Source organism: Gobio gobio, assembly GCF_949357685.1.
Source record: "Gobio gobio genome assembly, chromosome: 8".
Taxonomy (NCBI): Eukaryota; Metazoa; Chordata; class Actinopteri; order Cypriniformes; family Gobionidae; genus Gobio; species Gobio gobio.
In genome coordinates, this window is record NC_137114.1 from 27,175,416 (window position 1) to 27,192,939 (window position 17,524).

Genomic DNA, 17,524 nt, shown 5'->3' on the forward strand with positions numbered 1-17,524 from the left:
ACAGACAGACAGACAGACAGACAGACAGACAGACAGACAGATTGATAGACGATGACAGATAGATAGATAGATAGATAGATAGATAGATAGATAGATAGATAGATAGATAGATAGATAGATAGATAGATAGATAGATAGATAGATAGATAGATAGATAGATAGATAGATAGATAGATAGATAGACAGACAGACAGACAGACAGACAGACAGACAGACAGACAGACAGACAGACAGACAGACAGACGACAACAAAGATAGATAGACAGACAGACAGACAGACAGACAGACAGACAGACAGACAGACAGACAGACAGTAGATAGATAGATAGATAGATAGATAGATAGATAGATAGATAGATAGATAGATAGATAGATAGATAGATAGATAGATAGATAGATAGATAGACAGACAGACAGACAGACAGACAGACAGACAGACAGACAGACAGACAGACAGACAGACAGACAGACAGACATATTCCAAATACATTTTGGTATATTTATTTTTAACTATAGATCGAAATAAAATAAAAAATAATAATAATCTTAGTTAGTTGTTTATATTGCACCTAAAATAGACGTTTTCCTTTTAGTATTATATGATTATTAATTTCTACAGTGATCATTCTTTGTCGTGTGAAAGGTCGTTTAATGATATAATATCCTATATAAATATTTTAATTTAAAAAAAAAGTATCGTTGCTCTAAAGTGTTTGTGAGTGCAGTGCTGTGATGGAGTGAGCTGGCAGAATCTCAGCAGCAGCAGCAGCAGCAGCAGCGCGTATATCAGATGAAATGGTTTGGCCCTCGGGGTTACAGGAAGTTGTAGCAGCTGCCATGTTTAGCTGCTTTGTTGTAGATTTCTTGTAGGTTTCCTGCAGATTTTTTTAAGTGTTGCAATGGAGCCGAGCTGGAGTTCATTTTTATTTCAGGTAAGTCAGCCGTTCGAAATAAATCTCAACCGCACGGGAAAAATAGAAAATCGATCGGGACTCTTAAAAACATCGCGAAGCGCTGAGATTTGAGCTTTAAAAGCGGGATTTTAAGGCAGTAAAAACAATGGTAGCTAAGCTAGCTCACATTAGCGGCTAATGCTGCATCTCCCCCAGACTTCCAGCTGTGAACTATGAGGGAGACGTACAAGGGATTTCTTTAGCTCTTTTCTACCTCTTCTTCCCTTCCCTTTCACACTCTTTTTACGTGCTTTTTGTCCTTTTTATCTTAAATTGAACACTTTTACGTTGGCAGTTTATGCCTTAGTTTTGGGTACTCATTGATTTTGTGACACAATTAGGATGTTTTGGCCAGACACAACGTCCATGTCTGCGTGTGTAATAGAATACGGTGTTTATGTGCATTTTTTGGCACAGTGTTTTAATACTTCGTTTTTCTTCCCCTAGCGTTCTCCATGTTTTACCGCTTTTCCTTTGCTTTATTTTTATTTGTTGTCAACGCAGCTCCCTTGGTTACTTTTATTGGAGGGAACATGGGGATAATGGCTGTGTTTCAAAACCTTCTGACCTGCCCACCTAGACATCATAATCGAACAGAACATGCACACGATGGACAGAATAAGTTACTGTATACAACACTTATTTTAAAATACTGTGAAATTATGTCTAGGACTAGGTTGATTTTCTTACAGGCTTTATGAACAGTATTTTTGTGTAAGTTTAAAAACACCTTAATATTTTGACTTTGGAATTCATTTTAAACCAGGCTGTGTAGTTATGCATGCAATGATTTTGCAATGCAATGCATGCTTTATGTAAGTGTGATGCAAATGCTGATGTGTGAGGAATTTGTGCATGTTTATGGTGAAATTGGAACACTTATGTTGTGGCTGTTTTTGAATGCATGCAACTCAATTTGTTTTGTTTTTTTACTTTGACTTTGACTTTTATGAAAAATGACTGGTTTTTCATTTTTAAGTCGTTTGCTGAATGAATAAATGCAAATGCATAGAGATCAACCAATATAAGTTTTTTCAACAATATCGACACTGCTGGTTTATATATAATTGATATGCAAAATAAATTTTCATAAAATGTGTTATTTCTGCCTTTTCACAATAATAATCATGCTACATACATTTTCTATTTAATATTATTAGCAGTGGAATTTTTTTATGCAAAGTTGTTTTCGAATCTAAATGTTGTTTTTTAATTCTAGATTTGTTTTATCTTTGTTTTGGGCTGTCTAACTGTTGTTAAGATTAAAGGGTTAGTTCACCCAAAAATGAAAATTGTCATTAATTACTCACCCTCATGTCGTTCCAAAACCGCAAGACCTTCGTTCATCTTCGGAACACAAATGAAGATATTTTTGATGAAATCTGAGAGCTCTCTGACCCCTCCATAGACAGCTATTTAAAGAACACTTTTAAGGTCCAGAAAGGTAGGAAAGACATTGTTAAAATAGTCCATTTGACTCCGGTGGTTCAACCTTAATTTTATGAAGCGACGAGAATACTTTATTGTGCAAAAAATAACAACTTTTTTCAACAATTTCTTTACATCAGTGTCCTAAGCTGTTGACGTAGTCCAGTGCTTCCTAGTTATGTCAGAGCTATGCCAGAACGCCGGCTTACCATTGGCCGAAGCTGTTCACGTGAGCACCACGACGCATGCGTGTGATGCTGACGCAGGAGCTCGCCAACGTAAACTGCGTAGAAGACTGACACAGACGTGAAGAGATTGTTGAATGAAGTCTTTATTTTTGTTTGTTTTTTGCACTAAAAAAGTTAATAAAAAATTAAGATTTATCCACTGTATTCGCATGGACACTTTAAACGATGTTTTACTACCTTTCTGGGTCTTGAAAGTGGTAATTAAATTGCTGCCTATGGATGGTTCAAAAACCTCTCGAATTTCATCATATCTTCACAGTCAATAAATTAAATATGAAAGCTGTTGTTTCCTGTTAAATGCACTGGGTGCTATTCTTTAGAGCTTCACCACGTGATGCAATTTATCGTTGGAACCGATGTTAAAGAACTAATTAAGTTAAAGTATAAATATTGGTAAAAAAAAAAAAAAAAAAAGCTTGATCCAGCTAATTATTATATGTAGTCAAGACATGTATTTAAACTTCATCTTAGCCCAACTATGCTTTCTTTTCTAGAGGTATAAGGAAGTAGTGTCTCTTTTTCTGTCTATCAACTTTCCCCTTGGGAGACAAAGCATTTGAAGCGTTCTACGACTCTAGGCTTTCTTCCAGAAAAATTTGCCAAAATGCATTTACATTTGGAATAGAAACAGACCAGGTCCAAAAATGATAACTGTAGGAAGGCGTGCTGCATCTTGTGCGCTTCATCATTATCATCATCTTACTTATTTTTAACTGGACATGTAGTGAAAAAAGTTTATTGCAATCAGATAAAACTTCAGATTCAGCATTTTCTGTGAGAATAGATTCTAGGGATAAAGCGGTTTGAAAATGTAATATGATGATTATAGTGACCAAAACGATCATGGTTATAAATATTATCATTGCATTTTTTTAAATTTGCTAGAAATTTTCAAAGCGCACACCGTCAACATGCTAACCAAATCTACTAATTTCCACTGTATTACAAATAAATACTTTGATAATACAGGGCTCCAGACTAACATTTGAGAGCAGTGGCAGAGCTGGAGGAAAATGTATCATAAGGTTAATTTAATCATAAATGTACTATTGTTTTGTTAATAAGTGCAGTTACTAATAATAGTACATGTTTGTTCATTGGAAATTTAACTGTGAAGTGTGAAACTCTTTATCTTCTGTATTAATCAACAATACATCATTGTATAGTAATGGTGGAAATCTTTAATTGGTACCTCACGATCCGATTCCGATTCTGGGAGTCACGATCCGATTCCAAAACAATTCTTGAACTTTTTCCTTATTAATTAATCTTATTAATTTATTAAAAACTTAAAATGTTTTATTATGATATGTAATAAGCTTTTTAAAATAACTAGGACATTATAACATTTTAATTAAAACAATTGCATGTTAATAATTTTAAATATATAAACTAATATAGCTACAAAACATAAGCTAGTAAATCATAAAGAGGAACAAAAAAACATATTACAAGCAATGAACAAAGAGTGCTTTCAGTATTTAAGAGTGTCTGAACTGATTGATTTTTCTCTTTCTCAGCTTTACTGTTGTTTGATTATTAATCATGACATCATCATAGACAGCGGGAGACCTGCATTCACACTAATGCACAGATCTCTTTTGAAATATAAGATGTTATATGTGATTGTGTGTGTGTGTGAGAGAGAGAGAGATAATGGAAGCAATCAGAATACGGGTGTTTCTAAAACACACGCAGCGCCACCGCGCACCTGCAGTTAAAATCTAAGCTCAGAATCGATCCAGAATCATTGGAGAGAGAATATTTTCTCCCACCTCTATTGTAGCCTATAGTATGAACAACACAATGTTAGATAGATCAAACACAAAGAGTTTTTTTTCCCTTTTAGGCCAGGCATATGATATGTGTAACGTGCCAAGTTGCTTCTTCTGCAGACTTTACTCTCGCGTGTCACGTGACCAGACTGTAATCGCAGCCTTTGCGGTCAGGAAAACGTATTTTATCATATCGCAATATTATCGCAAATGCAATTAATCGTTCAGTCCTAATTGTTATGCAGAAAAAATGAATTTTTATTAACAACAGTAATGTGCAAAAACCTTATTTTTATAAGGAAAATTGTAATATTCCACTCTTATTAAATGTACTATTGTTCTTCTATAGCATCATACTGAACTAAAAGAAACACTCTTTACTTGTTTTCTGTGTAATCCAGTCACAATTTGAAGAAAAGTTTAATTAAGAAAAAAAAACCGCATATATTGAGGAGTGGAAATGTCACACGCTGCGTTCACAACGCGAATAGAGCGTCAAAATCGCGTCTACCGCGTCTAGTTGGACGCTTGAACATTTTGAATCCATTCGCACGTCCACAGCGAATTGGGCGTGTATAAATCAAGCGTTTGAAGCGAAATAGACGCGCGTTCAAGGCGCTCCAGGAGAAATATGTCATAAAACACTACTCTGCCTCTTTTCATTAAAAATATATATTAAACATTAATAGCCACACAAATGTGGTCCAGGCAACTCCTACATTATCTTCACTGCATGTATATTTAAATATCCTTAAAAAATGAAGTTATGAAACTTCTCTTTGCCCTCAGTCAAAACGATTCGAAACAAGTCGGTTCTTCGTTACATTCGTATAATTCATGCATGCATTCTTTCATATGCATTCTGCCTTCCGTCATGTTTTCACACAAAAGCAAAAACTAGGCTGCATGCTGCGCGCCACGCTTGATACTGTTGTTATCTTTGCTTAATGCTGAACAGTAATTATCGTGTCATTTTCAAACGCTATTATCAAATAAAGTTTTAATGATAATCATGAAAATGTAAAACTAACAGTTTTTCACTAACAGTGTCAATAATTTTTATTGTGACTTATCAGCAAACTGGTAGAGTTTCATCCCTAATTGATTCATTGTTACACACAATCTAAAACGTTCTTTCTTTCATTATGCAAGTTTGTCTACTGTTCTCAGGAGTTTCTTCATACTCCATGCTCCAAGATCTTGCGTGCACCGATCATAATCCATATTTGACTTAGTGTAAGTTTAACCTTAGCTGATGCGGATATTGTCAGTAAAAACCAGAGCTCACTGACCATTTAGGAGATAAACAACACTATGTTTGTTTCTTAAAAGCTTGCTCAAAGTTATTTCCAAGTGTCTTATAACTCTGTAATATGATTGTAGCAAACAAACTTTAATAATTTTTATAACCAAGAGATCAGTGATTTGGTTTATAGGCCTAAAAAGTGCTTAATTTGCTCTGCTTGATTCCATCCATGTGATGAGGCATCTAATGAGACGGCGGTCTAGCGCGTCACTCCTCATTGTTCTGCAGGCGTCTGAGGTTATTCATGAGCAAGGCATTGTCCGTCTCCCAACAGGCATCTCTTAATCCGTCTGCAGCAAACAAGAATTTGATTCACTGTGTTCTGTCTTTGGAGTAAAGGCGTTCTGCTCTGTTTTTCGACAGGAGATGTTGGTTTTGATACCACAGATGTTTAATTTGATCAATGTTATTAAGCTATCTTTTCTATTTCTCCAACAACGCCTGTAATAGGCTTAAACAGAGATTTATCTGTGCATCTGGCATCTTCACAGATCACGGCTAAAGTTTGTGCTGCAGATCAGAGTGTCTACAGATTATGCCGGTCACAATGCGAATTAACCTATATAGCAATACGTCACTTAAAAATAGACTGACAATAGCACCACATTTTAAATGCAGTAAGCTTGCTTCAGGTTTAATTTGACCTTTTATTCATGCTTGTCATATATTGGTCTGTGTTTCAAAGTGCCTACAGTGTTCTTCTTATGTGCACTGCTCAACCTCCATATTATTTCTATTGGCGTGACCTCAGCCTTCAATGCGAATTTGTATCAAAATCATCCAAGCAGCGTGAAGAGCAGGTTGTCATGGTATGAACATTTATCGCGGCTTGAATGGGTCCATATACAAATATACTCACAAAACGAAGTCACTAAAAGTACCATCCATACCAAATAATGCTGGGTTAACAGTGTTCAAATCATTCAGACCTCAAAGCAGCTGTGTCCCGTTTAATTGCACATTCTGCAGAGCGAGGTCACCTAATCAAGCTCATAAAGACCTCCTATGGGGCTTTTACGTAAAAACACAAACCAAAACTCGTATGCTTTCATACTTTTAGGATATGTAATCCTGTAAGCTTTAACGTTTATAGCGTTTCCCCAGCCGTCATCGGAGGCATGTCCAGTCTGTAGGTCTCTCGTTACTGTAGGCTTTACTATATTTCCTCAGAGTTACAATTGTGTTCATGAACGCCCACCCCCACCCATCAACTGGATGCCGTGACCAATGGGACAATGCAGGCAGCTGCAGAATGGGGAGGCTAATAGTTGTGTAGTCTTTCAGCTGCTCTTGTTTTAGGCCCTGGTTGCACCCCCCCTGGCAACCAACGCCCCACACCTTATGAGCAAATTATGCTCTGCGACCTCCACTCGTTTATTTTTTTATAAGTAGACTCAAAATGTTTTTACTTAATATGGAGCATAGGAAATATGCTGAGGGTGTCCCAACTTACTCTGCTCCTGTGGTGTACAGAATCACGCCTAACGCTTTCTTCCAGACCTTATTTTCTTAGCAATTATCACACTAAACATGGTTCCCTTTATTGGTTTTACTTAATTTTTTATAGAGTGTATTAATTTTATATTGCAGTGCTTGCTTTCTTGTGATTTATACCACTTTGTTTTGATCACATCAGATTTTTTTCTCTCGTTTTTTCCAAATTCAGGCATTTATGGATGAAATATGACTAATCCAATTCGTTGTCCTTTCTTTAATTCATAATGATGTTCTGTTGTGGTTTTGTTCTTTTACCTAGGACTTGCTCGATTATGGCAAAACACATAATCACGATTATTTTGCTCAATATTGAAATCATGATTATTTAACACGATTATAGGTGGTTGATTTGATCAAAGTCTTATTTCATGGTATGAGTCATTTTTAATGTCAGTGACATTTCACAATGATCAATACTTAAGCACAAACTAATACTAGGTAAATTAATGAAAGTAAAAGTCCTCAAAACAAGTAAACAGCCAGCAATACAATAAACAAAACCAACAAAAAAATACAACCGAACAAAAATACAAATTAAATAAACAGTGCTTTAGGCTTTTCAGGAAGATGTACTAACAGTTGTATAATAATAGCCTACAACTGAAAATAAATAAAGTAATCTAATGTAAAATAACACTGCTGTATGCATTAAATATAGACTAATCCTTATTAAAACTACAAAAGTTATTCATTCAAGACAATAATAACTGCAGCAGATTTATTGGGCTGCTGTCATTTTAAGACATTACCAAAACCGCATTTCGACATATTTGTGTGTAGGCTATTTGACCGTTTAGGCGCGTATCTGAAGCCCATAGTATACTTCACTTATGTGCGTTGCGCACATGAGGCCAACTAGGGAACAGCATCTCTTTAGTGGCTTAATGCGCTTTTAATAACACTGTTTAATATCAAGCACGTCCCACAGTTTAGCAACAATAGACTGCATTTTACATCTCTCACTTATTCGGCTGATGAATTGAAAGTGCTGTAATCGTAGCCATGCACTATATTCCGTGTTTTTTTTATTAAGTAATAGCTCTTTGTCATAAATAGATTATTTTCCCCTCTGCAGTAGATCTCAAATGTCATTTCCACATATTTAAACATGCATCAACCAAGAATGTTTAGCGGCATTAACATAAAATGTCTTGATTTGCCATGTTTGAATATGCAAATGAGATTAGAGAACTGCATTTATGGAATACAGTGGATACTTTTACAGCGCTTTATGTCCATACAGGGAGTGCAGAATTATTAGGCACGTTGATTTTCTGATCATATTTTTTTTTCAGGCACATTTGACCAATTCCAAACCACAGTAATCCTAATAACTACTATTGATTTAGTATTTAATAATGTATAAGTGATATATAATTGTTCATGAAGGCTGGAAATGAAAATCACCTTATATTCAGGTGTGCAGAATTATTAGGCATGTTTTCTTTTACAGATGAATTGAGCCAAAAAAGAGATTTAACTCAGACTGAAAAGTCAAAAAGTATTAAATGCCCATGAGAAGGATGCAATACTAATGCAATACTAGACATTGCAGTTAAGGCCTGCTTTTTTATAGGCTTTATAGGTTTTATAGGTTGAGAATGACTCTTGAAGGACCAGCACCACATCCTCTAGTACCACTGTTTGAAGAATTCATCTTCCAGAATCTGGCAGTACGTTTTGGGAGTTCATTTTAGTCCATCCTGAAGTCCGTTTTGCAGAGATGGACTAAAAATGAACTCCCAAAACGTACTGCCAGATTCTGGAAGATGAATTCTTCAAACAGTGGTACTAGAGGATGTGGTGCTGGTCCTTCAAGAGTCACTCTCAACCTATCTGTCCATAAAGCCTATAAAAAAACCTTCTTCATGTATTTTACAACACTTCAGCTTGTGATTCTTATCTAGTGGGGGTCATTTTTTAGGATTCTTTACCTAACTGAAGTCTCTGAGATCCTGACACCTTGCACTTCTGGAGACTCCAGGTAGGTTGCAGCTCTGGAAAATGGTGGCGCTGGAGACTAAAGGGTTCCTGATGGTTTCACCCTTAATTCTTCACCTTAATTCTTAATTCTTTTGCAGTTAACAGGTGTCTTTTCTTCACCACCTGTTTTTGTCAGATCCTGCTGACCCAACGGGCATTTCACTGTCCAATGGTCACGCCTTAACTGCAATGTCTAGTATTGCATTAGTATTGCATCCTTCTCATGGGCATTTCATACTTTTTGACTTTTCAGTCTGAGTTAAATCTCTTTTTTGGCTCAATTTATCTGTAAAAGAAAACATGCCTAATAATTCTGCACACCTGAATATAAGGTGATTTTCATTTCCAGCCTTCATGAACAATTATATATCACTTATACATTATTAAATACTAAATCAATAGTAGTTATTAGGATTACTGTGGTTTGGAATTGGTCAAATGTGCCTGGAAAAAAAAAATGATCAGAAAATCAACGTGCCTAATAATTCTGCACTCCCTGTATGTTCCACCTTCTTACATTGTATGGAAAAGAGCCATCGTGTGAACATTCTGCCTTCAGACCTGCTCCGCTGTCCATGTAATCTCACTATATGAGTCTTGCAGTCGTTGTTGTCTATGATATGTAAGTTTAGCAGAACGTCCTGAGCCTGTGAGGCCAGTCACATGAGGAACTGCTTTCATTACAGACTCAGATCATTTTACATGCAGTAGATTTATGTTTGCAGGCAATTTCTTTTGCAAAAGCACTGGAGTCTCTGATATGATGCCCACGTCTGCACATTTGCTTCTTGCCCTAACGTGATCTATAAATTCCTATTAGTCACACGAGGATTAGGTTTGCCAAGAATTACTTTTTTTATGCATCTGCTTTTTCTCCTCTTGAAGTGTGTTGCTGTTTTCTTAGTTGGTTGCTTTTTCTGGACAGTTTTCAGCATGTTCTCTTACATCTGAATAAATGATAGTTCCTTCTCATTCTCTCTCTCTCTCCCTCACTTTCTGTCTAGCTTTCCTCCTGCTAGGTCCCATTCAGGGCTTCTCATGTTTTCCGAGTTGCACAGATGCCCTGGATATTAGTCAGTTTCTATTTTTGCTAAACATTTAACGCCGTCTCTCAGCTGAGGTCGTGTCTACCTCATACTGGCCAATTGCAACACTGGCCCATAATATCTCAGCCAGACGATTCACACAGCTAGGGCTACGAGTTTCATCATGTGTTCATGTTGATACTGTCAGATTTTATTACAGGAGAATTTTATATTTATTAATATGGCTTAATATTGAAAAAGAAATGTATGCAATTGATCAAAGTTCAAGAGATCAAGAGTTTTTATAATGTTTCAAAAGGTTTCCTCGAACATATTAAGCATTACAACAGTTTTCAACATTGATGATGATAAGAAATGTTTCAAATCAGCATATTAGAATTTCTTAAGTATCATGTGACACTGAAGACTGGAGTAATGATGCTGACAATTCAGCTTTGTCATCATAGGAATAAATACAATTTGAAAATACATTCAAATAGAAAACATTTATTGTCAAATAATATTTCACAATATTACAGTTTTTCTTTAATCAAATAAATTATTTGGTCTTGGTGAGCATTAGATGAGAACTTATTTCAACAAACGTTAAAAAATCTTATCAACCTCAAACCTTTGAATAATAGTGTATATTAAAGTAGTGACCGTTTTTGGTTTTGTTTCATGTCTAAAAGCTTCAGTGAAAGTCTTTTCTTCCTCTATTGCAGCAGGCCAATGAAGCCCTCCACCACCAGCATCAGGTCTCGCAGAACAGCCTTCTGCCTCTGCTCAACTCTGAGCCGCTGGATCAAAAGCCTATTCTTCCCATCCCGCTCGACCAGAAGCCCCCAGTCAGTGCGGCTGACCTCCTCAAAGACAACATGGGCGGTGGGACAGGGGGAGGTGGCGGCGGTGGTCCGGTGGTTATAAAGAAGGAACCCAAGTCGAAGACTCCCTTCATATGCGGCTACTGTAACAAGGCCTTTCGGGACAGCTACCACCTCCGGCGGCACGAGTCCTGTCACACGGGCATTAAGATGGTGTCACGGCCCAAGAAGACAACCACAGCGCCCACCATGGTGCCTCTCATCTCCACTGTGCCACGCGACAACAACGGCAACCCCTCCTACGTCTCCACGATGGCGGGCATCCTCACCACTGCCACCACCTCCGCATCCACGGCCGCAGGCATCATGTCAATCCTGCCGCAGCAGCAGCCGGCTGTGCCCAAGAAACCCCCCAAACCAGTGAAAAAGAATCACGGCTGCGAGATGTGTGGCAAGGCCTTCCGTGACGTCTACCACCTCAACCGTCATAAGCTCTCGCACTCTGACGAGAAGCCCTTCGAATGCCCCATCTGTCACCAGCGCTTCAAGAGGAAGGACCGCATGACCTACCACGTGCGCTCGCACGACGGCGGCGTGCACAAGCCGTATATCTGCTCCGTTTGTGGGAAAGGCTTCTCTCGGTAGGTTCAGCAATTCACTATTTACTTAACAGCAACATTTTCTTTCTGGGTCTCATGAAAAAAAAAAAAAAACTGTTTAATATGTCTTGCATGTACTTTGAAGTTGTTTTTATTGTATGTAACTTCCTCTCCAATAGGCCGGATCATCTTAGCTGTCATGTCAAGCACGTACACTCCACAGAACGACCCTTTAAATGCCAAGTAACGGTATGACTACACACTAATATTTATATTTTTTATAAAATATTTTTTTTAAATAATTGAAAACTCCACAACATTTTTTTTTCTTTACAAAGAAAATGTAAACATTTGTATTTAATCATTTTTATATTTAATAGAAATAATATTTGTATTTTTCACAAAATATCCTACTTTTTTTATAAAGAATATTTTAAAAATGTTTTTTTTAGAAACATTATTTAATTATGTATTTTAATATTTACTAGAATATAATATTTATATTTATTTATAAAAGGTTACATTTTACACATAAGATCCACACTTTTTTTTATTTCTTTAAGTGTATTTTTCATAAAATGTTTTCTTCTTTGCAATGAAAAATATGAATATTTCATTGCAAAAACATTTTTCTTTAACAATGTATTTTTATATTTACTAGAAATATTAATATTTTTTTATAATGGTACATTTTCACAAAATATCCCAAATTCTTTTCAAAACAATTTAAACATTTTTCTTTAGAAACATTTTATATTTACAAAAATATTTATATTTGTCATAAAAGGTTACATTTTTACCAAAAAATCAAACTTCCGACTCTTAAAATGTTATGCAACATCAAGACTTCACATGCCCCACACTCTTCCTGCATGCCAAGACTGAAATTGACTTCCCGTGACTTTCATTCATTTATCACACTCCTTCCACACTAATGTGTCTTTCCATCACTGCAGGCCTGCACGTCTGCCTTCGCCACCAAAGACCGTCTACGTTCACACATGATACGGCACGAAGGCAAGGTTACCTGCAACATCTGCGGGAAGATGCTGAGTGCCGCCTACATCACCAGCCACCTCAAGACCCACGGGCAGGCCGGCTTCACATCCCCCTGTAACAAAGGTATACCAATTCTACACCAATTTTTTAATTCTACACTCAGAGAGAGGTGCCACTGGTGTCTCTTGATCCTACCACATACATTAGTGCTTCCTGATTGTTTGCCACAAGTGTGATTTAATGTGGCCATTACAAAATAGAATGGTTCTTTATGTTCACTTTTGATAATATTACGTGCGCCTTTTTTTTTCCCCTCAACTTGGTCTTTTAAAGTCAACTGTCTACTGTGAATGTTAGATATATGTAGGGGTGAATCAAAATAAGACATTCAGGGCTCAACGGTAAGTATTTTTTTCATATATCTTCAGTATTATATTTCTTCAGTATATTTTTCATGTTAAATTTTTACAAAAGCAAATTCCACTTTTTTTTTTTCTTTACAAAGAAAATGTAAACATTTTTTAAAGACAATGTAAAAAAAATTCATTAGAAACAGTTCTCTTTAACAATGTATTTTTATATTTCCAATAAATAGTATTTATATTTTTCATAAAATGTTATGCTTTTACAAAAAAAGTTTGTTGTAAATTGTTTTATACAGTATAACATGCTCTTGCTGGAAAACGATGGTTGGGATGGATGGGTTCAGTTTATTCATCTGTTAGGAAATTATTATTATTTTTTTTAAAGCTTAAAAAATAATAAAAATATAAGAGATGGATGGGTGGGGGTTCCACTGACCATCAATTCAAGTAGCAGCATATTACCCATGATTACAGGTGAATTAATAAAGAAATAGCAGTTTGTATAAATTGGTTCTTAAATCTCCTTGTTCTCCCCCTAATTGCTCTATATCTACGGCTTGATGGAAGTACAACAAACTGGATGGAATTCTTTTTCAGATCTTACTGACACTTTCAAGACTTTCACAGGTCACTTTTGACAATCTCATGTTAGCCAGCCTGATCAAATTTGGTGATAAATCAGCAGAATTTGCAACAACAACGTAGAAATTCTCACAGTAAACAAAATGTTTACATTTGGATGGCATAAAAGTTGATGCACACTATCGATTAATGTCAAATGTTCTGTGGCCTAGCCTGAAACCCTCTCACACTGACCCTGGGCCATCCTTATTGATGAACCCTTGCATTTTCTGTCTTGCCCATAGTGAAATCATTCCAATGTTTTATTCACTCTCTTCTTTCCCACTTTTCTGGCCAGACTCTAACAACGTGTGCAACTCTGCCTCAGTCACGTCAGTCACTGCTTCAACTGCATCCAACACTACGGCCATGAACCGCGGCTCCGCAAGCAACCCGGTCACCATCGCCGCCCAGATGAACATCACCACCAACACGGTCAACATCACGTCCCCCGTCAGCCTTCAGCACCCGGTCACCATCACTGCTCCCGTCAACATCGCCTCTGTCAACATCCCAGCCACGGCGCCCATGAACATCGCCCATCCCGTCGCCATCACCTCGCCCATGTCAATGAACATCACCGGTCCGCTCAACATCGCCATGAGGCCGATGGAAAGCATGTCTTTCCTCTCGCAGGTCCTGCCTTCCTCCCCTCCCTGGTAGAACCGAACGTCCCACCCGGCCTCTCCTCGTAAACCTCTTGTCTCCCGTTTTAGTCTTCCTCTCCAGCTGTGAGGGAAAAAAGAGCCTGGAGGAATGGCAAGTATAGGAAAACGACAGTCCGCAGCGGCAAGGAATCCATGCAGAAAGTTAGCTGGCACTTTGCGTCTCTTTCGCTCGGCTGAGAGACGAGCAGATCCAGATTGTCTAGAGTTTAGTGACGGACAGAAAAAAATAGTTATTGCATGGAGTGGAAGACTGACATGCTGTATGTTTGGTGATTTCACTTTTCTAGTGCCAGAAAATCCTTGCCAGTCGACTGTTTGAAGCAGAGCACGTCGCCGCTTCATTGTTAGTTTTAACGGTTTAAGGACTTTGGCAAATATTAACTGTGAGGATTTTATTTTTGTTACATTAGCTTGCTTATCAGTATTTCATAGTTTTATGCATTTTAACGAGTCACGTACAACAAAAGGGACAGTGGCTTCCGTTAATGGAAGATGAGATGGTTTTTTTATTTGAGACAATACTCTACAAATGAGGAAAACGAAAATGTTGAATAAGGTTTTAAAAGGCCTCCTTTCATTGTAAGCCTTTTGATCTGTAGCTGTGTTTTTATTTTTATCATAATTATTAAAATTATTATTATTATTATTCTTTATAGGTAATCTTTGGAGTTGGTCATTCCTGATTGTAGAATAATTGCGTTCTGTTTCAGTAGCTGGGATATTCTTCTGCTTAGGGAGGTTGAACATTTACAGTAACAATCTGATGAACTCTTGCACTGAACACATTTCTCTTTAGCGACTATTCTGATGGCAGTATTATTTTAGATCAAATACTTTGAGTGTTCATATAGATGCCTGGTCACCAAGTGGCCGACTTCAACACTGAAAGGTCCATTTTTATCCTGATTCTTATCTTAAGAGCATTTAGTTTTGTAACCGTGACGTCTCTGCTCGTCCTTTCTGAAGGACGAGGGCTGTTTTTCCTTAGGACCTTTTGCTCAGGAAATATGCTGAGGGTGTCCCAACTTACTCTGCTCCTGTGGTGTACAGAATCACGCCTAACGCTTTCTTCCAGACCTGATTTTCTTAGCAATTATCACACTAAACATGGTTCCCTTTATTGGCGAAAACTGAGACGCACCTCAGAGGTCGAGGCGCCAAAAACTCTTCAGCTGTTGACACGATCGTCCATCACAGGAGCATTAAGTTAACCTCTGTTGCTTGTTTGTTTACCCCAGTCACAGTGAAAACCAAAACTGCCTTCAAATTTTCAGGGTTTGTCATCTTGTTCTGAGTAACCCTGTTCAAAATAACAGAATCGGCCACCGTAATTATCCCCAAACTAGCTTCTCTCTTTGATTTTCCTCTCTCTGTGGGATATATAAAAGCAATATGCCTTTCTCAGTCCTCCTGTTGACCCAGCCGGACAGCTGTCGTGCCCATTTTATGTGTTATGATATGGGGAAACTGATGCAAGGTATGTTGTCACGTGTCGCCCTCTAAATTGGGCTTGCGTGCGCTTGTGTAATGTGAATGAGTCTCAAACAAAGAGTAAAACCAGCTGAATGTGATCGTACTTTTACCTGATGATGTCATAGCTACCACCATCTGGGCGTAAATTGCTGAAAGAAAAAAAAAAAGGTTTATTTCGTATTAACTCGCACCCCCAGTGTTTCCCAACCAGCGTTGAGCCTGGTAGCAAAACGTGTGTGGTCTTCAGTTAGTATTACATGGACTTACGTGTAGGCATGTGAAAGCTAAAATCACTCAATGGCCTATTTCCTTTTTTCCGTTTGTTTTTAAATGTTGCCTATAGTAAAGGCGGATGAGTTTCGAGAACTGGAATTCAAGGAATGTTACTGAAAACACTACAACAACAACAACGACAACAAAAAAGAAAGTTTTTAATTGTGCTCGTGATTTAAATGTCTGTCCTTCCGCAATGGCGTCACTTCCGTGCCTGAACTGCATGTCTGAAAATGCCACCGTGAAACGCATCAGTCTTCTCTCTGACAAGACGAGCAGTGCTCAGCGATGGAAACAACTGGGCGGCCAACTGCAGTTTAACTGTTTACCAAATGTGTGTGGAGATTTAGAATCTATTTTGCATATGAAATATCAAGTTGCCATGTTTGAGGAATTATGAATCTGTTATTTTTTTTAATATCTTATAAAGTATTGCTAATGAAGTTACTCCTTATGCATCAGTATCTTTTAAAGAACATTAATGGGGGAAAACGAGAAAAGGCTTTGTGTTCGGTTTTGGATTGGAGAGTTTAAAATGAGTCCAGTCCTTTCATGTCCTTTTTTTTTATTTAAATTGGCAAACCCATGTGAAGGCCAATGAATGTATATCTTTGTACAAAAACATTTAGCTCAGAGAACGTGGTAGTTATGATAGACACATGCAAGGAAAAACACAAGTAAAATAACCTTTTATAAGACTTTTTGTATTAGAACATTAACATTGGTAATTTTGTATATATATATGAAGACTAGGCTTTTTTGGTTAGCAGAAAGGTAAAAAAAAACATTCCTACATTTTTTTTTAAATGTATGTTAAGAATAATTATGTAAACACATTGCGCAATGTTTTATGTGCCTTTTATTTGGGTTGTCTAAATAAAAGAAAACTGTCAAGTATGATTTGCCTCATTCTCTGAAAGCTTTTGCCATTGCCAATTGATTTAATAGTAAACGGCAAACAAAAAGAAACGTGTATTTGCATCACTTGTTAAGTATAATCTCAAACTGAGATTATCATCTTTCAGTAAATATTTAATATGTTTCGGTTTAAAAGTTTGGGATCAGTATGCTATTCAGCAAGAACACATTTTAAACTGATCAAAAGTGACAGTAAATACATTAATATTGTTACAAAAAATATATTTCAATTTAAAGAACTTTTAACATTGATAAATGTTTCTTGAGCAGCATATTAGAATAATTTCTGAAGGATTATTTGACATTGAAGACGTGTAATGATGCTGAAAATTCAGCTTTGCATCACAGGAAGAAATAGTTTTTTTAATAATATATTAAAATAAAAAAATGCCATTTGACTTGTTTTATTGTATTTTTTTGGTCAAATAAAAACAGCCTTGTGAGCATAAGAGACTTCTTTGGACGAAAAACATGGCTTGTTGACCATAGCTAAGCAGTGCTTTGATGTGTATACGAGCTTTCATGTGTCCTGTATAGCTTTGGTTATGGTTATACGGATTTAAATGCAT

At 36.9% G+C, this 17,524-nt stretch overlaps 1 protein-coding gene across 1 annotated transcript; it reads left to right on the top strand.

Annotated features, from left to right (window-relative positions):
- The first annotated feature begins 822 nt into the window (after positions 1 to 822).
- Positions 823 to 16,930, top strand: vezf1b (vascular endothelial zinc finger 1b). Its single transcript, XM_079824097.1, has 5 exons — positions 823 to 932; positions 10,941 to 11,680; positions 11,818 to 11,887; positions 12,595 to 12,760; positions 13,922 to 16,930. The coding sequence occupies exons 1-5, from the start codon at positions 900 to 902 to the stop codon at positions 14,284 to 14,286; spliced, it is 1,374 nt and encodes a 457-aa protein (XP_079680223.1). The 5' UTR covers positions 823 to 899; the 3' UTR covers positions 14,287 to 16,930.
- Positions 16,931 to 17,524: the final 594 nt, after the last annotated feature.

Coding starts and splice junctions, on each gene's coding strand:
- vezf1b (XM_079824097.1), top strand. CDS start 900: ATGGAGCCGAGCTGGAGTTCATTTTTATTTCAG. Junction 933..10,940: donor GGAGTTCATTTTTATTTCAG/GTAAGTCAGCCG, acceptor CCTCTATTGCAG/CAGGCCAATGAAGCCCTCCA. Junction 12,761..13,921: donor CACATCCCCCTGTAACAAAG/GTATACCAATTC, acceptor TTTTCTGGCCAG/ACTCTAACAACGTGTGCAAC.